This window comes from Salvelinus sp. IW2-2015, linkage group LG20, assembly GCF_002910315.2.
Source record: "Salvelinus sp. IW2-2015 linkage group LG20, ASM291031v2, whole genome shotgun sequence".
Classification (NCBI taxonomy): domain Eukaryota; kingdom Metazoa; phylum Chordata; class Actinopteri; order Salmoniformes; family Salmonidae; genus Salvelinus; species Salvelinus sp. IW2-2015.
The window spans coordinates 76,169,153-76,191,544 of record NC_036860.1 but is presented as its reverse complement, the minus strand read 5'-3'; the positions used below and the strand labels follow the sequence as shown (position 1 = coordinate 76,191,544).

Here is a 22,392-nt window from a genome sequence, read left to right as displayed (position 1 = left end):
CTGTTAGTATTTGATTATATTTGTTAAACTATTAGTCCTTTCTTCATATCAATAGCATTGTAACCAGATTCTGTTATGAATAAACATGAGCCAAGGCGTGCAATGCTTGTGGTTTTGAAAACGTTGTTTATCTGGTAGCCCTAACACAGTGCAGTGGTTTCATGCCCACTAATTACCTTCTAAGGCATAAAGGTATCTATAATCAAATAATTTGGTGGGTGCTGATATTTGTCCTATTTCATGCATGTACAAGCGTGTATTARWATGCATGTGTGAATTGGAAATGTGTATTTTTGCATATCCCAACTCTCCTTGAGACACCCTCGGAAAGTGGGGTCACGGCCAGGGTCTGCCATTATCAACGGCGACCCTATTTGTACTTTGTAATGCTCATGGTTCTTTATCTCCATCATTGTTGTTTATCTTTATCTCTATGGTGCTTTATCTCCATCATTGTTGTTTATCTTTATCTCTATGGTGCTTTATCTCCATCATTGTTGTTATCTTTATCTCCATGGTTCTTTATCTCCATGGTGCTTTATCTCCATCATTGTTGTTTATCTTTATCTCCATGGTTCTTTATCTCCATGGTGCTTTATCTCCATCATTGTTGTTTATCTTTATCTCCATGGTGCTTTATCTTCTTGATCTTTACCTGTCCCTCCCCTCCCGCTGGCAATCCTCTTGCAGCCTCTGGTGGTGGCAATGGCTGTCACTCACACCCATGCTGTGGGCGTTGTGCACAGTCATCATCAGCCTGCCAGTCTCAGGAGTGAAGCCACAGATCTTACCATCATTCCAGGCTGGAAGAAAACAACACAAAAGTCAATGACTGGGAGAAATACAAACATGAATGCCTGACAGAAAGTATTGTTTTTCTATCATCCGAGTTCAAAATGGCACAACTGTTGTTGCCCAACTAAATCACCACCAGAGGAGTAAACAGAGGAATGTATTTGCATTTCCAGACAGCAGACGTGGCTGATAATAGAAAGCCCCTGAGTTTCTGCTGCTAAGAAATGGAATGGGAAATCCAACACTGATGATGCTCCTGCCGTCAATCATGAATTCCACAGCGTTGCAGCCAGGTCATGTTGGGCACAGTGATATGTAGCACTTCTTTAGAGGTCTCCGTATGCCACCTCCAGATGTCATTCTCAGAACGTGGCAAAGAGCTCAGATGAGCCAMTGTGAGATATACATCAAGATATATATGTTAATTTAAAGCACTTATTATCAGCCCATAATGAATTGATTTAGCTATTGACCATGACAATGATAAATATCATGTTTAACAATATCTACTTTGGAGGACACAGGACATGACTTACAGTAAATGATAGTATAGCCCCCTCTACTGGTGTCATTTAAAAAGGCAAWTGGGCTTCAAAATGAACAGCCAGTCAAGCAGAATCAGTTCCCTATTTGYATTCAGTAGGGGACTGAGCCTGCACACAAATGGAATGTGATGGCGTATATTATGTGGCCTTTTAGCCTGTTGTGTCACTCACATTGTTCACGGCGCTGTTATGACTGGTGGTGATCCGGTGATGAACTCCTCTTTGAAGTCAGTGCAGTTGAAATGGTACATCTGTGTCACTTCTGTGCCCACAAAGAACTGGTGACCATCACCACAGGGCGCTATGGATGTCACACCTTCTCCAGCTGGACCTTCCTGCCAAAGAGTGTAGAAACCAAAGAATACACATACAGTTAGTATTCATTATGTAGTACAGTGGTGCATTAGATGCTTTTAGAAGATGCACACGGGATTACTGAAGTGAGAGAATAACTATAAAAGTGAATAAAGACCTCCATTCCAGASACTTGACTCACTTGATGTGTTTGAAGTTGGATGAGGATCCTGAACAGAGGGAACATGACATCTCCTGAGCCGACAATATGTTGCCTGTCTTCATCACAGATTGTGTTCACCCAATGATTCAACCAATGGAACAGATATAGCCCTTGGTTCTCTCCTGACCTGACTGCTTAACCAACAGAAAAACATCCTATGGCGTTCTGCATTAGCATCGAACCGCCCCCGTGATATGCAACTTTTCAGGGAAGCCAGAACCATATACACAGGCAGTTAGAACAGCCAAGGCTAGCTTTTTCAAGCAGAAATTTGCTTCCTGCAACACAAATTCAAAAAAGTTCTGGGACACCGTAAAGTCCATGGAGATAAGAACACCTCCTCCCAGCTTCCAACCGCTCTAAGATAGGAAACACTGTCACCACCGCAAATCGACTATAATTGAGAATTTCAATAAGCATTTTCTACGGCTGGCCATGCTTTCTACCTGGCTACCCCTCCCCGGACAACAGCACTGCCCTCCCCTCTGCTACTCGCCAAGCCTTCCCCATTTCTCTTTCTCCCAAATACAGTCAGCTGATGTTCTAAAAGAGCTGCAAAATCTGGACCCTTACAAATCAGCCGGCTAGATAATCTGGACCCTTTCTTTCTAAAACTATCTGCTGAAATTGTGGCCACCCCTTATACTAGCTCTTCAACCTCTCTTTCGTGTCGTCTGAGATTCCCAAAGATTGGAAAACAGCTGCGGTTATCCCCCTCTTCAAAGGGGGGACACTCTTGACCCTAACAGCTACAGACCTATATCTATCCTACCCTGCCTTTCTAAGGTCTTCGAAAGCCAAGTCACAAACAGATTACCGACCATTTCGAATCCCACCATACCTTCTCCGCTATGCAATCTGGTTTCAGAGCTGGTCATGGGTGCACCTCAGCCACGCTCAAGGTCATAAACGATATCTTAACCGCCATCGATAGGAAACAATACTGTGCAGCTGTATTCATTGACCTGGCCAAGGCTTTTGACTCTGTCAATCACCACATCTCATCGGCAGACTCGACAGCCTTGGTTTCTCTAATGATTGCCTCGCCTGGTTCACCAACTACTTCTCTGATCGAGTTCAGTGTGTCAAATCGGAGGGTCTGTTGTCCGGGCCTCTGGCAGTCTTATGGGGGTGCCACAGGGTTTGATTCTTGGACCGACTCTCTTCTCTGTATACATCAATGATGTCGCTCTTGCTGCTGGTGATTCTCTGATCACCTCTACGCAGACGACACATATCTGTATACTTCTGGCCCTTCTTTTGACACTGTGTTAACAACCCTCCAGGCGAGCTTCAAAGCCATACAACTCTCCTTCCGTGGCCTCCAATTGCTTAAATACAAGTAAAACTAAATGCATGCCCTTAAACCGATCGCTGCCTGCACCTGCCCGCCTGTCCAACATCACTACTCTGGACGGCTCTGACTTAGAATATGTGGACAACTACAATACCTAGGTGTCTGGTATGACTGTAAACTCTCCTTCCAGACTCACAATCAAACATCTCCAATCCAAAGTCAAATCTAGAATTGGCTTCCTATTCCGCAACAAAGATCCTTTACTCATGCTGCCAAACATACCTTGTAAAACTGACCATCCTACCAATCCTCGACTTCGGTGATGTCATTTACAAAATAGCCTCCAAAACCCTACTCAATAAATTGGATGCAGCTCTCACAGTGCCATCCGTTTTGTCACCAAAGCCCCATATACTACCACCACTGCGACCTGTTACACTCTCGTTGGCTGGCCTCGCTTCCTATATCGTCGCCAACCCACTGGTTCCAGGTCATCTACAAGACCCTGCTAGGTAAAGTCCCCCTTATCTGCTCCGTGGTCACCATAGCAGCACCTACCTGTAGCACAAGCTCCAGCAGTATATCTCTCTAGTCACCCCCAAAACCAATTCTTCCTTGGACGCTCTCCTTCCAGTTCTCTGCTGCCAATGACTGAACGAACTACAAAATCTCTGAAACTGGAAACACTTATCTCCCTCACTAGCTTTAAGCACCAGCTGTCAGAGCAGCTCATAGATTACTGCACTGTACATAGCCCATCTATAATTTAGCCCAAACAACTACCTCTTTACCTACTGTATTTATTTATTTATTTATTTTGCTCCTTTGCACCATTATTTCTGTCTCTACTTTGCGCTTTCTTCCACTGCAAACCAACCATTCAGTGTTTTTAGTTTTTATTTTACTTGCTGTGTTGTATCACTTCGCCTCCATGCCTTTTTATATTTTTATTTATTTATACATATATTTGTTTGCCTTCACCTCCCTTATCTCACCTCACTTGCTCACATTGTATATAGACTTATTTTTTTCACTGTATTATTACTATATGTTTGTTTACTCCATGTGTAACTATGTGTTGTTGTATGTGTCGAACTGCTTTGCTTTATCTTGGCCAGGTCGCAATTGTAAATGAGAACGTGTTCTCAATTTGCCTCCTGGTTAAATAAAGGTTAAATAAATAAAATGTAGACAACAAGGGGAAATGCATGCTGAGTTCTGAGGTTTGTACTGCAGTCTATCTAACTAAGCCAGATATTAAACTCCTCCTACTGTGTTCCTTTTTTGACACCTTGCTGAACTTCTGTTTCACTGGCCACGGCCCATTAAGAAGCTTAGTCTTGAGATTGACATTCAGGATATCTCCCATGGTGCCACAGTAGAAATAGTATAGCTGATCCCAGCCTTCTCAGGGATCTGTACCGTGAAGCAAAATCAAGTTTATTCAGGCTGCAAACTGCAGGATGCTGAGGAAATAGCACTCTCACAAATGTATCAGGGCTCTACAGCCTACATTTTTCAACTTAGGTGCACATGTGCTCCTTGTATGAAAGGTCAGCGTAGAGCCCTGTGTATAGCCATGTGTTAGTGCACTGTATGTTCTGATATTATAATTAGTATAGAACAAGAAGGCCCGCACTCTGTTAAAGCTCCCAATTCACAGATTTATTGACAACGTTTCGATCTGAAGCGGATCTTAGCCGATTTATGACCTAACGAAGATCCGTTTCGGATCGAAACGTCAATAAATCGGTGAATTGGGAGCTTTAACAGTGTGCGGGACTTCTTGTTCTATACTAGTATTCTTTATTAGCCCAGCACCTATGTTTTTAATAATGTGGTATGACCACAAACTCTTCTGATATTGTAATTACCCAAATGCATTTCACAATGGTTTTCAGCTGCCCTGTCTGACATTCAGTGGACCTAATCTTGTGGGGAAGATTACATTCCCAAACGCGGAGTGTTGCTACAAGAGATGATCAATATCCTTATAGGCTTTTAGCTATGACATTTCATTAGAAGGTGTGCCAAGACAAAATTATACAAAAATAGCTATTTAAATATACATACTGTTCTGCTATACAAAGATGTTGTCACTTGTGTTGGAGTATTGCAGAGTAAGGCAGTGACCACCACTGTCGGCTGAGGCCGGGCTTACACAAATGGATTCTTTAAACATTTAATTTAAATACTATATAATACCATTCATTTCTATGGTGGACTGCTCCTACTGGGGAGTGCCAATGTGGCCAACCGGTGGCTTCAAAGCCTCTCAATGGGCAATACATAGCATTAGCAATCCAGGGTTGATACACACATCATTGGGTCTAACGGTCATCTCGCGCCGAACTGCGCATGTGCAACCGTCAAATCAAAAGGCACTCCTTCGATATAAAGATGTTTTTGACGAAAATGAAAACGTGTCAGTTTGTCACTTTGGCGAGGTTGGAGTAATAACATGTTCACCTACACAAGATATTGTCTCGAATCTAGGTTGTGCCTTTAGATTTCGAGAAAATTAACAACAAGGAATATTTGTTTACATCTCTCATTGACTGCCCAAACCACGGTCTGGTCTGCGGAGCCTGCTTCACAAGCGTTCCCGGAAGTATTGGGAAAATGAATGGAGTTTTGTAGGGTCCACTAGCTATGTGATATTATKCTGGATTTTTTTCTGATCGATTGATAAACACAGTAATCAGTTCAGAAGAGATGACTAAAGTCTAGCTAGCTAGCAAGGACGTACCAGTATAACCAATAACTGCATCAAGATCACTAAGTGAAACATTTTGTGTATATCCAACCTACTGGTAAACGTTTACGAAGCACTCTCACTTTTTAGCTTCGACACCGACTGCCAAAAAAACTTTTTCCACAGCCCTCCAGGTAGCAACGCTTGGCCCAGGAGCACCTCTGTGCATGCGCAGACAAAACATTTGACCCATATTTGACCCCGTTGAGGGAGAGATTACAATGTTTCAAACCTTTCAGTGGACTCAATTTTTTCTAATGATTTTGGCCAATAACTCATGCAGCAGCGTGAAATGTGTGATAAGTTTGACAGAAACTCTGAAAAGAATACATTTGATTTATATAGCGCTTTTCATTACGCTCCACCGTCCAGGCRAGCACACTCGCCTCCTCTTCTTCTTCTATGGCTCCTCCAAGACCCAGAATGAAGCATTATATAATTATAATTACTTATCCTTATGAGGGCAGTATTTTGAAGGAACTGATGGGTTCACTGAATAGTTTTTCATTCTGCAGATTTTATGAACACAGTGTCAGCACAAATCCTGATGAATGAGCTCTCTGCTTGTTATGACTGACATGTGACTGTGGCCAAAGACAGAACTCAGTGGAAGAAGATTGTTGCGGCAGGTAGCCTAGTGGTTAGCGCACTGAGCCAGTAACTGAAAGGTTGCTAAATCGCATCCCTGAGCTGACAAGGTAAAAATGTGTCGTTCTGCACCTGACAAGGCAGTTAACCCACTGTTCATAGGCTGTCATTGTAAATAATAATTTGTTCTTAAGTGACTTGCCTACTTAAATAAATAAAAATGTCCCACCCAGGGTGAAGAGGACTAGGTAAAGACACGTATGATTGGTAGTAATGTGTCAGGGACCTTCTCACTGATTTTCTGAGTGTCAATTTTTGTTTTTGTGCTCATTGTCTTTATTTTGATAGTATTGGCTGTTAAAGAGAAAGCAATGTTGAGCCATGTCATTTTTTGTTGCAACAATAACAATTCAGTCCAGAAGATAAAACCTGAGGACAGTCAGAACACAGCAATTCCTGCAGATGGACGTGTAAAAAGACAGAAGAGGTGTAGGACAATAGGACACCATGTCRTCACTGAAATATCTAGATCAACAAAACATAGCTGGATCTTAAACTGATCCCCATAGAATTGAAAGTGAACAGAGAAATCCGTCGTATAGAACCCTTCAAAATGAATGTTGAAACCTAAAAACAGTGAAACCTAAAAATCCCAGTGTTGGGTCTCCGTGTGCAATGGTGATGTTACAGTACTTACGCTCTAGTAATCTAAGCTTTTTCCCCCTCTGATACCGTTGTTCAAGAACTATTTGAGGAACAGCATGTTCATTGAAGAATAGCCAGGAAAGAGAGGAGACGTAGTTCCCCCTGCATGGGCAGCCCTGAGACCCTCTCTTGGCAGCACTCCAATGTGAACACAGGCCTTACATGCGCATGATTGGCTCAGCAGGTCTCGGCAGGTGGCTAATTGGACAAGCTTTTAATCTTCACACTATCGCCGCCCTGCTGGATCAGAAGCACAGGGAGACAGAGATCAGTCCTTTGGTAAAATACTTAGTAAACATTTCAGGGGTGTAATATTCACAATATCCTTATGGACAACAGAAACATGACTCACTAAAGATAACTAGTAGGATGCATTCAGATGATAACAATGATTTAATCTGATTTGGGGACTGGGGGGTATGTAGGGGGGGGAAACATCCTCTCAACAATTCTGGCTTTTGACCTATGTAAGCATATTGTTTTTAATCAATGTTTCGATTGGAATCAGACATAATTCAATAACATTAAAATAGAGATTTATTTTTTTCCTAAAAGGTGATAATGCAGACATGTGTTGAGGCTCTGTTTTCTACTGGATTGCATCAATTTACAAAAGTCACTACTTGTGACATACAGTTGTTTTTACAAACCACATAATCTCTACTCATCTGGCCTCAACGGCCTGCACTGCCTGTAGACTGCATTCCAGGCCTCTCTGACACAGACAGAAGTTTATAAGTATACCACACGGCAACGAGTATTGATCGCTCCTCACTCATCCGGGAGCGGTTAATCCCCAGTTACTATAGCCATAGTTGTACATATGTTTCCATATGAAATCTGGAGTCCATTACACAACATACAACCATGCTTACTGATAAAGTTAAAATATCAATGTTCACAGTGGGCGGAATGTTGGCTAAGGCAGGCCTATATACCCAGGGAGAGGACAAAGGGGTATCTGTGGGTTTCCGTTGGGTGGTGGTTTGTTGCAGCTGTTTGAACCACATGTTCAACTCTCCAGATGGTGGAGATGTCTTTGTGAATGTGTTTCAAATTATCAATTTGATGTGTCACATGCGCGAATACAAGGTGTGGACCTTACAGTGAAAGCATCTTACAGCCCTTACACTAAGCAATGATTAGAAAAAAAAGTGTTAAGAATATTCTAATAAAAAGTTTAAAAGAAGGGGAAAAATAAAATAAAAAAGCGAGCATAAAATGACATAGCGGGGCCTATAACAGCGTACCAGTACAGATGTCATGTGCAGTGGGCACAGGTTAGTGACGGTAATTGAGTATAATGTACATGTAGGAGAGGTAAAGTGACTATGCAGGATTAAAAAAGAGATGCGCAGGAAGGTAAAATAGGGTGGGGGGGGGCGGGACAATGCAATAGTCCAGGTACCATTTGAGTAACTGTTAACAGTCTTATGGCTTGGAGTGAGAAGCCTGTTAAGGAGCCTTTTGGTCTTGGAACGTTGGCGCTTACTACCGTTGCCGTGCGAATAGCAGAAGAGAACGATCTAATGACTTGGGTGGCTGGAGTCTTGTTGACATTTTTGGGCTTCCTGAACACCGCCAGTAATACAGTGGGGAGAGAAGTTGTGACATGCCGATTTTGCCGGTTTTCCTACTTACAAAGCATTGTAGAGGTTGTCATTTTTTCTAGGTACACTTCAAATGTGAAGAGACGGAATCTAAACTCAGAAAATCATTGTTGATTTTTAAGTAATATTGATTTATTGCTTGGACATAGTATTTAATACTCAGAGAAAACAGAACTTATATTTGGTACAGACCTTTGTTTGCACTTACAGATCATATGTTTTCTCTGTAGTTCTTGACAGTTTGCACACACTGAAGCGGTTCCCACTCTCACTACAAGCCTTTTTGTTACCTTCAAAGTATTTCGGGCTGTTCGACCTGAGGCATACGGATTTCGTCCTCAAAGTTTTCTATTGGTCGTTTCAAAAGTGTTTGGAGAAGGCCTAGCCTAGACCTTTAATGTTCTTACCAGCCCCCTTGTTGCGCCAGGCTGAGTAGTGTTTGGACGTCGTTATGTCATCTGGGCAGACACAGCACGACCCATCTTCAAAAAATGTCTTATCGGGAAGGAGGTTGTTGCAAATCTCGCGATCATGGCCCATCGTCCTCCCCTCATACGGTTGCGTCGTCCACCGTGAATCCTCTGCTATCACGGTTGGGATGGTGTTTGGGGTTGTATCATACTTGTTCTTACCTCCACACGGGCGATGTGGAGTTAGAGCAAAAAGCTCTAGTTTCTTCATCTACACTTCTCTCTTTTCATTGATTCAGATGGTTATGGGCAAACTTAGACGGTGCATGCGAATGCTTGCGGGGACCTTGCGTTGCGCGCAGGATTAATCATACGTCGTTGTGTGTTACTATGTTCTTGGAACATAAGTAACAAAGCATCATCTTCAGAGATCAATGTGAACAGGTACCTGCCGCGTGTATTTCTGGGCTGATTCCTCGACCGTTCTCTGTTTCGATGTCCCCGAGTGAGAGCTTGCATGGACCCATGACTGAGTATGCCGTCAATCTTGACTTCTTCCTTTTCTTTAATTGCGCACGTTGTTGCTTCTCACCAGCTGCTTGCTATTAGTCCCTGAGGCCATCCACAGCCTGTGAAGGTCTACAATTTTCTGAGGTCCTTACACGCTCTCTGGTTGGCCATGGTGGAGGGTTGAGTTTGTGTGATTGTGTGTGTTCAGTGTGTTCTTTACTAATGTACGGTTCGAAACATGTGCAGTTAAATAATGTAATTGAGTGGAAGGAACACTGAGTGAATTCAATAGTAAAACTAGGTCTTGTGAGAGTCTGGGATTCTACTGTGTTGACGTAAGTAGTCAAATACTTATGTCATGCATGAAATGCAATAATTACTCTCATTATCACTCGCATGTGACATTTTCTATTTTGTTTTTAGATTCGTCACTCATCAATTTTCGAGTCTCACCTATAGGGTAAGAATTTACACTTCTACATTCTTTGTAAGTAGAAACCTGAAATCGCAGTGTATCAATACTTTTCTCCCCATGTAGTCCGTCGATTGTCAGAAACTTGGCTCTCTGTAACCGTACTGGCGTACGATACTTTCTGTTCGCATTCAGTCAGATGCCTGCCAGTTGGCATACAGCATGATGGGCAACCATCAGGATGCTCTAGATCGTGCAGCTGTAGAACTTTATTCATCGTGCTTGGCCACCCAGTCGTGCGGGTGAAAAGACATACAGGAGGACGCACAGCCCCAGAGTTGAGGATTCAGTGCGACAGCGTGTTGCTTGCTACACCTAGCACCTGGGGGAGCGCCGACCAGAGTCCAGAGATCCAGTTGCAGAGGGAGGTTGTTTTAGTCCAGATCTTAAGGCTTAGTCGATGACTTTCAGGTATATATGTGTTAACGCTGAGCTGTAGCATGAATACATTCTCAATAAGGTTCCTTTGTCCAGGTTTGGAAGAGGCGCAGTGTGTGAGTTGCAATAGAGGATTTGGCTACTGTGGATCTGTGTGCGGTATGTGACAAATTGCTCAGAGTGGGTCTAGGTTCTGGGACTACATGGCGGTTGATGTGAGCAATTACAACAGCTTCAAGAGCACTTCATGGCGACCGAGTGAGTTGCTACGAGGTGTCTGTGTATTTAGGCAGGCTGCCTTATGTGTTTTTTGGGCAGGGGACTTGGTGCGCCTTGAGAAACATGTTGGTATTACAGACTCTATCAGTGGACATGTTGAAAAATGTCAGTGAAGAACCTGCCAGTGGGTACAGCACATGCTGGACACACGTCCTGGTAATCCGTCCCTGGCCCCGCGCTTGTGTATGTTGACCTGCTTAAGGTCTTACTCACGTCGGCATGGCAGAGCGTGATCACACAGTTCGGGAACATGCTATGCTTCTCATGATGCTCGTCATGTTCTTGCTCTCAGATGCGAGCAATAGACAGTGATTTAGCTTGTCTGGGTAGGCTCAGTGTCACTGGGCAGCTCGCGGCTTGTTCCCTTGTCACGTCTGTAAAAGTTTGCAAGCCCTGCCACATCCGACAAGTGTCAGAGCCGGTGTAGTTAGATTCAATCTTAGCCCTGTATTGACGCTTTGCCTGTTTGATGGTTCATCGCAGGGCATAGCAGGATTTCTTGTCAGCTTCCAGGTTAGAATCCCGCACCTTGAAAGCGGCAGCTCTACCCTTTAGCTCAGTGCGAATGTTGCCTGTAATCCATGGCTTCTGGTTGGGGTATGTACGTACAGTCATTGTGGGGACGACATCCTCAATGCACTTATTGATAAGGCCAGTGACTGCTGTGGTGTACTCCTCAATGYCATTGGAAGAATCCCGGAACATGTTCCAGTCTGTGATAGCAWAACAGTCCTGTAGTTTAGCATCTGCTTCATCTGACCACTTTTTTATAGACAGAGTCACTGGTGCTTCCTGCTTTAACTTTTGCTTGTAAGCAGGAATCAGGCGGATAGAGTTGTAGTCAGATTTACCAAATGGAGGGCGAGGGAGAGCTTTGTACGCGTCTCTGTGGATGGAGTACAGGTGATCAATAATGTTTTTCCCTCTGGTTGCACATTTAACATGTTGATGGACATTTGGTAGAACTGATTTAAGTTTCCCTGCATTAAAGTCTCCGGCCACTAGGAGCACCGCCTCTGGGTGAGTGGTTTCCTGTTTGCTTATTTCCTTATACAGCTGACTGAGTGCGGTCTTAGTGCCAGCATCTGTCTGTGGTGGTAAATAAACAGCCATGAAAAGTATAGCTGAAAACTCTCTAGGCAAGTAGTGTGGCCCTGCAATTTATCACAATATACTCTACTTCAGGCGAACATAGGATATTACAGTTTTTGATGTCCCGTTGGTAGGATATTCGTGCTGAAGGCTGAAGGCGCCATGTCCAGCCCTGCCACTCATAAATCTCTGATCCCTGTCTGGTGGGATCTGCCTAGTCCTACCTTCGACGTCCAGCCTACTGCTGTCCAAAGTTGTCTCCCTGCTCCTCCTTGGGAGCCCCCTCCAGTCTCTGCTGCAGTGGCTCGGTCCGTGTCTGCTGTCCAACCCCTGTCAGTCCCAGTCTGGTGGAACCTGCCAGTCTCAGCCCTGGGGTTCTTGCTAGCCCTTACAAACTGTTTCCCGCTAGTTCCAGCCTTGGGGAGCCTTCCTGACGTGCCCGTGGGGGACACTCCTGACTGATGTGTTCAGTGTCCGATCGTAGGAGACACCTCACTTTCTGCCCTACTAGGTCCTCAGTCTATAGCCCATGTAGGTCCATAGTATCTTAGCCCTCAGTTCTCTGATCACCTAGTTGCTTCACAGTTTTCTGCAAAGCTGGGTCCCCAGTTTCCTATCCCAGTAGGATCAGAGCTTTCTGTCCTGATRGATCTAACATCCCCTAGCTCACAGTCTGTAGCCCAGTCAAGCCCAAAGTCACTAGCTCTGTCAGGCCCCAAGTTTCTCCTGGACCCAGGGTCCAGCTCTCTCCTGCCTTTGCTACTTTTTTCCCCTCTCTTTCAGGTGTGCAGTTTTCTCCTCTCCTGAGATCTTAACCTGTTGTTGCTGTGAGGATCCAGCTGATCTCAGCTCCGGTCCCAGAGCCCTCTCCGTTCGCTGACGTGGTGGTCCAGCCGTCTATTGTCCTGAGATCTCCACCCGTCGCTGCGAGATCCAGCCGACCCCAACTCCTGTCCCTTGGGCCTTTCCTTTCGCCAATGGGGTGGCCTCACCATCTGCAGTCTGGAGACCCTCATCGAGCTCTGCTGCTGTGGACCTGTGGTCTCTAGTCCTGAGAACATCAACGAGACCTGCGGCCGAACCTCCGCCGCCTGCCGTGCTGAGACCACATCGAGCTCTGCTGCTGCGGCCCAAACTCCTGATCCGGGGCCCTCACCTGGTCCCTCTGCCTGGGTCCGGCCTGTCCGGTGGCCACCGCCCGTTGCTGCTTCGTGGCTCCAGATGCCTATGTATCCAGTTCCAGGGTCCTCATCGAGCTCTGCTGCTGCAGCCCTGCGGCCTCCAGTCCTGACACCCTCGTCAAGCTCTGCCGCTGTGGCCCTGCGGTCTCCTGTCCTGGTGTCCKCAGCTGACACTGTGCCAGGGGTCAATATGACTCCTGCTCCCCCTGGGGTCTTACAAGCCCTCACCATTGAGGTACTCMTGTTGCCTGTTCCTGGGCAGAGGGGGCAGCCATCACCAAATCCACCACTGCATCTTGTTGGCGCCCCTCTTCCAGAACTGCTTTACAGCCTGCACTGGCCCCCACAGTATCACTCTCCCTGGTCTGGTGAACTCAAGCACCTTCGTGACGGGGCGGCCAGGTGCAACAAAAGTCAGGCCTTCTGTTGGACCAGTCGCCCATCTGGTCTACATTTCTCCCTCTCTGGATGACCACAAGTATTCACGTCATTCCTCTCAGTGACTGTCTGCTCTTGCTGCCCTTTAAAATCTGTACAACACATTTGGGGGCGGCTATTAAAACGGCCAGCTTCAGTCAGCTGATTTTAGCCAGCCCTCTGGTTAGTTCTAGTCGGGCAGCTTAGTCTCCCATTCAGAGACCCACCACTTTTGTTAGTGTCTTATTGGTCAAGGTCACGCCAAATACTTATCACCACATCTCCTTCAGCCTATCAGTGGCCTTGATTCCCGGAACTTCCGTTTCAGTTAGTCTATGACACCAGCACGCTGTGTGGTCAGAAACATGCTTTCCCCATCCTGATGAGCATTTCCACAGTTTCCCCTCCTGCTGAATTTGTCCTCCTGTGGACTGAATCCCTGTATGTCTGATGTTTAATTGTGCGTGCATCTGAACAACCACATAATTAATGTCAGTTCTCACTGGACATGATTCTCAGTTATCTGAACCATGAGTGGTCAGATGTGTGTGTGTGAATGTGGACATCTTCTTCCATTAAACTCTCCTTAACCTGGACATCCGCCTCCTCCCTGTTCTGACCGGACATTCTGTAGTGGTTGAAACCGGCCTTAAGCCAGCACCTAAGGTTTCTTATTACATTCATGGTCCTTCCATTCTTTAAAAACCTACCCTTATTTTTCACTGTCCCTTTCGCTGTGATTGTCATTCTAATGGAATCCAGAAAGGTCAAAACCAAACATTCAAACATTTACATCAAAAGGTGAAAAGACACAAAACATCCACATCAAATTAAATATTTTTCTTGATCAAATAACATGGAAAACAACCACTTTTTGTGCAGTATTCATTTATCATCCTTACAAACCACAATGTAAATGTACATTACTGTATTGAACATAGGCTTGTCATCTAGGTTTGTACGTTAGACTTTCCATCAACCTTGAATAAAAACAATGCACAACACAGTAATTGAGTACATTGAGACATCAAGTGGTTTGTGATGATATGATGTGGCTCAGTTGGTAGAGCATGGTCCTTGCAATGCTAGGGTTTGATTCCCACGGGGAACCAGTACGAAAAAGTATGAAAATGTATGCACGCACTACTGTAAGTTTCTCTGGATAAGAGCGTCTAGAAAAAGGAATGAATAGAGCGTTTCATTTTTCACATAGAAATAAGTTGCATTTGCAAAGTATTTCAAGARACTGAAAAACATATATCAAGCATTTTTATATTCCAACAAGTATTATCAGATGAACTGTTAAGTACAGATAATTATCAGACTCAAGTTACAAATGCTGGTAAACACTCCAATAAATTTAGTTTAAATTTACTCACAAAAGTAGTGCACTGGGCCTTTACTAGTGCTGTATTAGCTGACGATATAGATGTATTCAGTGCTGGCAACAACAACAAAAATAATTAACGTAGCAGGTTAGGATAATTCGGTTACGGTTAGGAAAAGGGTTAGGGTTAGGGTTAACTAAAATGCAATTTTTACAAAAGCTTGACTCCTTCTAGCCATGACTGCAAACATACCAAGATCTGATCATGGCTAGAAGAGATACAGCTTTTGGCAAGTTAACGTCAAAAGTCGATTTTTTTTTTGCATTTTAGCTAACCCCAACTCGTTTCCTAACATTAAAGTAATTATCCTAACCTGCGACGTACAGTTTCCTAACTTGCTGCGTAAATTCTTCTAAACCGCTACGAAAAGTTAAATCGGACGTTAATTTGAYAAAAGCTGGATTCCTTCTAGCCATGACACCAAGATCGGTTGAAGGACGAGCGTCGCGTAGGGTGAACCGAACTGACGTAAGACTATGACCGTGTTCGAGAGGATCAAAACCGCAATGTACCATTGTGCTTGACTGACCGACAAATTGTAGTGAGTTCGACCCTGGGTTTATAAGCGCGGAAATCGACTCTGCCGCACGAGCATGCTTTTGCGGCACAGTCGATAGTACGACGGACTTCGGGCTAGAAGGTCGAGGGTACGAGACCTGCTCCTTGCTGTTTAATTACACTGGTGTCATAAGTGATCGGACCTTGCATCCACGACAGTGCGTGTGCTTGGCCGGTGAGCGCGTTCCTGTAAGACGTAGAGTCGCAAGCTAGCGCGAGGACGCGCTCTTTGAAAGGAGGGAGTAGTGTAACGACCCTGGGTTTATAAACGCGGAAATCGACTCTGCCGCACGAGCATACTTTTGCGGCACAGTCGATAGCGCGCCGACTTGTTATAAATCATATTTATTATAACACAAGCATATTTGGCTAATACATTGTTTATAACTAATTCTTTCCCAGGGTTTCTCACAAACTCATAGCAGATACGGAGACCCACACACACCCAGAGACAGATGGCTGACACAGGCCTTTTCATAAAGACTGATAAGAAAAGTGGTGCCTGGTACTGCATATCACAGAGAAACTGAGACACACAACATACCCAAGGACAGAGGGCTGACGTAAACCTTTCATAAACACAAGATAAGACAGGAACATCTTCGCACACACAAAAACTCCTCTTCAGTCTGAACATTTTACAGAGACACACAGAAATGTCAAAATAGGAACATCTACGCACACACCTAATCTCCGTTTTGCTGAACATTTCTGAAGACAAAGAACTCTACTCAGAGCCAATGGGACAGTGATACTGGCCTGAAGGAGACCTCGCCCAACTCATCAGAACCAACCAGAGGACCAGACCTTCCCAGACTCAACCTACTTTCTGTACTGTATAAAATGTATATGCACTCTGTTATCTGGGCTTCTTTCGGATAGTTCCATTTGAGCTTGATGAAAAGGGTCCGTGCACGCTATTTCAGATATCTTTACCTCTGAATAAATTGCATTTAATTAAACCTCATTCCACCCTGTCCAGGTCTCTACTTCGTCTCAGTTTCCAGTAAACATGTTTTATCAACAGACTTCGGCTAGAAGGTCGACGGGTTCGAGCCCTGCTCCCTGCTGTTTCATTACAGTGTGATGCAAGGTGATTTGTAGATCCGGCAGTCACCTGCTGTCATTTTGATGCTCTCGAACACGGCCAATGATACTTCGCCATATTTGGTGGTTAGTGGAAAGGTCATGGCTAGAAGGGATATAGCGAAGACAGTATGCTGTGGCTACAGCTTTTGTCAAGTTAACGTCAAAAGTGCATATTAGCTAACCCTTAACTCTATTCCTAACCTGCTATGTTAATTMTTCTAATATACGAAAAGTGAACTATGACAAAAGCTGTATCCATSTAGTCAAAACCGAGTGGAAATTTCAACCGGATGCTTCAGATTTATACATCCGGTGAAACATCTRGCTACTTATATCTGTGGCCATGTTGCACCAACGGGCTTACCGTGAAGTTATCTCAAAAATATGGTTTATACGATTTCAAACAACAGGTTTGAATTCGAAACAGGTTTGCGTCCGGCTTCTCMCCAGCCCTCGCTGTTTCTTCGACGAACCGGTGCACGTGAAGGTAGATGGACTTTCGCCCCACCAGAAAGTAGAGTTGAGGTCCAAACTCAAGGACGAYAAAGGGGTCATCTTCAGAGCTTCCGCTCTGGTCGCTGCAGATGCTAGCGGACAGGTGGACCTGTGTCGCTCTCCCTCTCTGGGCGGCAGCTACACGGGAGTTGAATCCATGGGCTTGTTTTGGGCCATGGCGGCCGAGACTCCACACAGCAAACTGTTAAAAAAAAATGTTTTGGGTTCAATGACGGTTGACATAGAAGTGCTGCATGGGGACACAGGTGAACTCTTGGCCACAGAGACCAACGAGAGGCGGTTCATGGCGGAAGGGGTAAGGAGAATACCGTTGGGCATGAAAGAAGGGAGAATTCGGGGAGTCCTCTTTCTACCACCCGGTTAGTAGGCAATTAAAAATGCCCTGAAGTGGGAAATTATATTTTTGTGTCTACGGGACCAGGATTAAGTTCTAAGGAAATAGAAATCCATTGATTTTTATGTACTGTATTCATACCTGTTTAACGAAAGTGCCTATATTATGTTTGAATATTTTGTTGTGAGCTCTCCTAAGAAAAGCACAAATTACAGTTTAGAAGGCCTATAAGCTTATGCCTTGATTACACGGACAGCGTCATTGTATTGTGCAAAATGGTACGCAGCATCATCTGGATGTGTGTGCAACAAAAGTTCAATATTCACCTTCTACTACCATTTCTGTCAAGCCCTCAACACATTCAGTTTGATGCATACGTTCATTAAATCCAACGTATGCACCACCCAGAACGCACTGCAACTGCCTCTGCAACGCAATGCTGCAAGGCAAACTTCAGGTGTACCAAAATCAAATGACACTGTCGGTATGATCAAGGCATTAGATAACAAAGCTTACTTTGCATTGCATAGGTTTTATATACGGTAGGTAGGCCAGAAAGCATCTCCACCTGCAGTGAGTGACAAAACAGTCCTACATTTCTCTGTTATTCCCCCATCCTCACAGGGCAGGGTCCATTCCCCGGTGTACTGGATRTGTATACTCTGGGTGGAGGTATATCAGAGGTTCGAGCCAGTCTGCTGGCTAACAAAGGCTTTGTGGTTCTGGCTCTGGCCTACTATGGCTTSCAGGACCTGCCCAGAACCTTGCCCAAATACTTTGACCTGGAGTACTTTGAAGAGGCTATCACTTTCCTGAGGCGACAGCCACAGGTTAGTGGAGGAAGAAAATTGGCGCCCGTACTCATAAAACATCTGATTATAGGAGTGCTGATCTAGGGACAGGTTCCTCATGTCCATATAATGTCCAGCACTCTTAATTCAGACACATTGTGAATATAGGCCATTTGTTCCATGAGAAGAAAATGTCACCTTGAGGTTCCTCTCACTATGCTTCAATATTTTGTTAGCTGTGTAAATGCTACTATCTAGTGGCTTCTGTTTGCTCTACACCAGGGGTTCTCCAACTTTTTTGGGGCGGGGACCCCATTTGTGTTAACAAATTCATCAGGGACCACCTAACAGAGGTGAGACCAAGTCACAATTTTGAAAGTCCTAAGCAAGTCTTAACTTTCGAGTCTCGAGTCAAGTCCCAAGTAATAATGGGGAAGTCTCAAGTAAAGTTCCAAATTCAATAGCTCAGGTCAAGTCACAAGTCCCTAATTTTGGGTTTCGAGTTCTTAAGTCAATGGTTAAGTGTTTTATGCCAATTTCATTGCAATTGCAATACATCAGTGATTTTTGACCCACGTTTGACAAACTGCACCCCCTCTCCCCCCCACTACAAAAATATTTTTTGGGACTGRTGATGCAGAGGTGGCACCACAGGTTCTAGAGTGGTGGGGCAAATTGTTTYCCCTGGGGCTTTTCCTAATCTGGTAACCTAATCAAATCAAATTTTATGAGTCATTYGCCGACTACAACAGTGAAATGCTTACTTAACGAGCCCCTAACCAACAATGCAGTTTCAAAAAAATATAGATAAGAGAGAAAAGTAATTAAAGAGCAGCAATAAAATAACACTAGAGAGACTATTTACAGGGGGTACCGATACAGAGTCAATGTGCGGGGGCACCGGTTAGTTGAGGTAGTATGTACATSTAGGTAGTTATTAAAGTGACTGCATAGATGACAACAGAGAGTAGCAGTGGTGTAGGAGGGGATGGGGGGGCACTGCAAATAGTCTGGGTAGCCATTTGACAAGATGTTCAGGAGTCTTATGGCTTGGGGGTAGAAGCTGTTTAGAAGCCTCTTGGACCTAGACATGGCGCTCCGGTACCACTTGCCGTGCCGTAGCAGAGAGAACAGTCTATGATTAGGCTGACTAGAGTCTTTTACAATTTYTAGGGCCTTCCTCTGACACCGCCTGGTATAGAGGTCCTGGATGGCAGGAAGCTTGGCCCCGGTGATGTACTGAACCATACACACTACCCAATGTAGTGCCTTGCGGTCAGAGGCCGAGCAGTTGCCATACCAGGCAGTGATGAAACCAGTCAGGATGCTCTCGATGGTGCAGCTGTAGAACGTTTTGAGGATCTGAGGACCCATGCCAAATCTTTTCAGTCTCMTKATGGGGAATAGGTTTTGTCGTGCYCTCTTCACGAYTGTCTTGGTGTGCTTGGACCGTGTTAGTTTGTTGGTGATGTGGATACCAAGGAACTTGAAGCTCTCAAATTGCTCCACTGCACCCCCGTCGATGAGAATGAGTGCGTGCTTGGTCCTCTTTTTCCTGTAGTCCACAATCATCTCCTTTGTCTTGATCACGTTGAGAGAGAGATGTTGTTGTCCTGGCACCATACGGCCAGGTCTATGACCTCCTCGCTATAGGCTTTCTTGTCGTTGTCGGTGATCACAGTTGTGTCATCAGCAAATATAATGATGGTGTTGTAGTGCCTGGCCGTGCAGTCATGAGTGAACAGGGAGTACAGGAGGGGACTGAGCACGCACCCCTGAGAGGCCCCTGTGTTGAGGATCAGCGTGGCGGATGTGTTGTTACCTACCCTTACCGCCTGGGGCTGCCCGTCAGGAAGTCCAGGATCCAGGATATCTAGGACAATGGTGTTGATGTGAGCCATGACCAGCCTATCAAAGCACTTCATGGCTACAGACGTGAGTGCTACGGGTCGGTAGTCATTTAGGCAGATTACCTTAGTGTTCTTGGGCACAGGGACTATGGTGGTCTGCTTAAAACATGTTGGTATTACAGACTCGGACAGGGTGAGGTTGAAAATGCCAGTGAAAACACTTGCCTGTTGGTCAGTGCATGCTCGCAGTACATGTCCTGGTAATCTGTCTTGCCCTGCGGCCTTGTGAATGTTGACCTGTTTAAAGGTCACATCATCACACAGTCTTCCGGAAACAGCTGGTGCTCTCATGCATGTTTCAGTGTTATTTGCCTCGGAGCGAGCATAGAAGTAGTTTAGCTCGTCTGGTAGGCTTGTGTCACTGGGCAGCTCTCGGCAGTTCTTCCCTTTGTAGTCTGTAATGGTTTGCAAGCCCTGCCACATCCGACGAGCGTCAGAGCCGGTGTAGTATGATTCAATCTTAGTCCTGTATTGATGCTTTGCCTGTGATGGTTCATCGGAGGGCATATCGCGATTTCTTATAAGCTTCCGGGTTAGAGTCCCGCTCCTTGAAAGCGGCAGCTCCAGCCTTTAGCTCAGTGTGGATGCTGCCTGTAATCCATGGCTTCTGGTTGGGGTATGTACGTACAGTCACTGGGGACGACATCATAGATGCACTTATTGATGATGCCAATGACTGATGTGGCGTACTCCTCAATGCCATCGGAGGAATCCCGGAACATATTCCAGTCTGTGCTAGCAAAACAGTCCTGTAGCTTAGCATCTGCTTCCTCTGACCACTTTTTTATTGGATCTAGTCACTGGTGGTTTCCTGCTTTAATTTGTGCTTTTAAGCAGGAATCAGGAGGATATAATTATGGTCAGATTTTCCAAATGGAGGGCGAGGGAGAGCTTTGTATGCGTTTCCGTGTGTGGAGTATAGGTGGTACAGAGTTCTTTTTCCTCTGGTTGCACATAAAACATGCTGATAGAAATTTGGTAAAACGGATTTATGTTTCCCTGCATTAAAGTCCCCGGCTACTAGGAGCGCCGCCTCTGGGTGAGCGTTTTCTTGTTTGCTTATGGCGGAATACAGCTCATTCAATGCTATATTAGTGCCAGCCTCTGACTGTGGTGGTATGTAAACAGCTACAAAGAATACAGATGAAATCTCTCTCGGTAGGTAGTGTGGTCTACAGCTTGTCATGATATCCTCTACCTCRGGGGAGCAATAGCTCGAGATTTTCTTAGATATCGTGCACCAGCTGTTGTTTACAAAAATACATAGACCGCCGCCCCTTGTCTTACCAGACGCCGCTGTTCTGTCCTGCCGGTACATCGTATAACCAGCCAGCTGTATGTTGATTTTGTCATCGTTCAGCCACGACTCCGTGAAGCATAAGCTGTTAGTTTTTAATGTCCCGTTGGTAGTTTAATCTTCCGTGTAACTTTTCGATTTTATTGTCCAAAGATTGCATATTTGCTAGCAGAATGGAGGGAAGTGGGGGTTTATTCCATCGCTTATGAATTCTCAGAATCCTCTTACGCAGATCACAGGGATCAGGGCCTGTTTCAGAGGAAGTAGTATATCCTTTGCATCGGGCTCGTCAGAGTCATGAAAGGGAAAAAAGGATTCTGCTAGTCCGTGGTGAGTAATCGCAGTCTGGATGTCTAGAAGTTAATTTCGGTCATAAGACACTGTAGCGGCAACATTATGTAAAAAAATAAGTTATAAACAAACAAACAAAAAAACACAATCGGCTGTAAAACGTCTGCCTTCTTCTCCGGCACCATCTTAACCAGGTATAAATCAGGAACCTATAGGGCAGTGTTTTCCAAACTCGGTCCTCCGGACCCCAAAGGGTGCACTGCTGATTCAAAAGATCAAATCTTGATGATTAGTTGATTACTTGAATCAGCTGTGTAGTGCTAGATTTCCCCAATCCTGACTAGTCTCGTCACTGCCGTTGAAAAACATCCCCACCATGCTTCGCCGTAGGGATGGTGCCAGGTTCCTCCAGATGTGACGTTTGGCATTCAGGCCAAAGAGTTCAATCTTGGTGTCATCAGACCAGAGAATCTTGTTTCTCATGGTCTGAGAGTCTTCAGGTGCCTTTTGGCAAACTCCAAGCGGGCTGTCAGGTGCCTTTTACTGAGTGGTTTGTCTGGCCACTACCATAAAGACCTGATTGGTGGAGTGCTGCTGTAACGGTTGTCGTTCTGGAAGGTTTCTCCATCTCCATAAAAGGAACACTGGAGCTAACCAAGGCCCTTCT

The 22,392-nt window shown here is 44.9% G+C and overlaps 1 protein-coding gene and 1 pseudogene across 1 annotated transcript in view; one reads left to right on the top strand and one right to left on the bottom strand.

Moving 5' to 3' along the window:
- Positions 1-2,019, bottom strand: LOC111981108 (cilia- and flagella-associated protein 52-like; annotated as a pseudogene).
- A 14,542-nt stretch (positions 2,020-16,561) lies between these two features.
- Positions 16,562-22,392, top strand: part of LOC111981106 (acyl-coenzyme A thioesterase 1) — a 21,638-nt gene continuing 15,807 nt past the window's right edge. The window contains exons 1-2 of the mRNA XM_024012255.3: positions 16,562-17,461; positions 18,061-18,266. Coding sequence (XP_023868023.1) covers positions 16,930-17,461; positions 18,061-18,266 — 738 coding nt within the window. The 5' untranslated portion in view covers positions 16,562-16,929. The remainder of the gene's footprint in view (positions 17,462-18,060; positions 18,267-22,392) is intronic.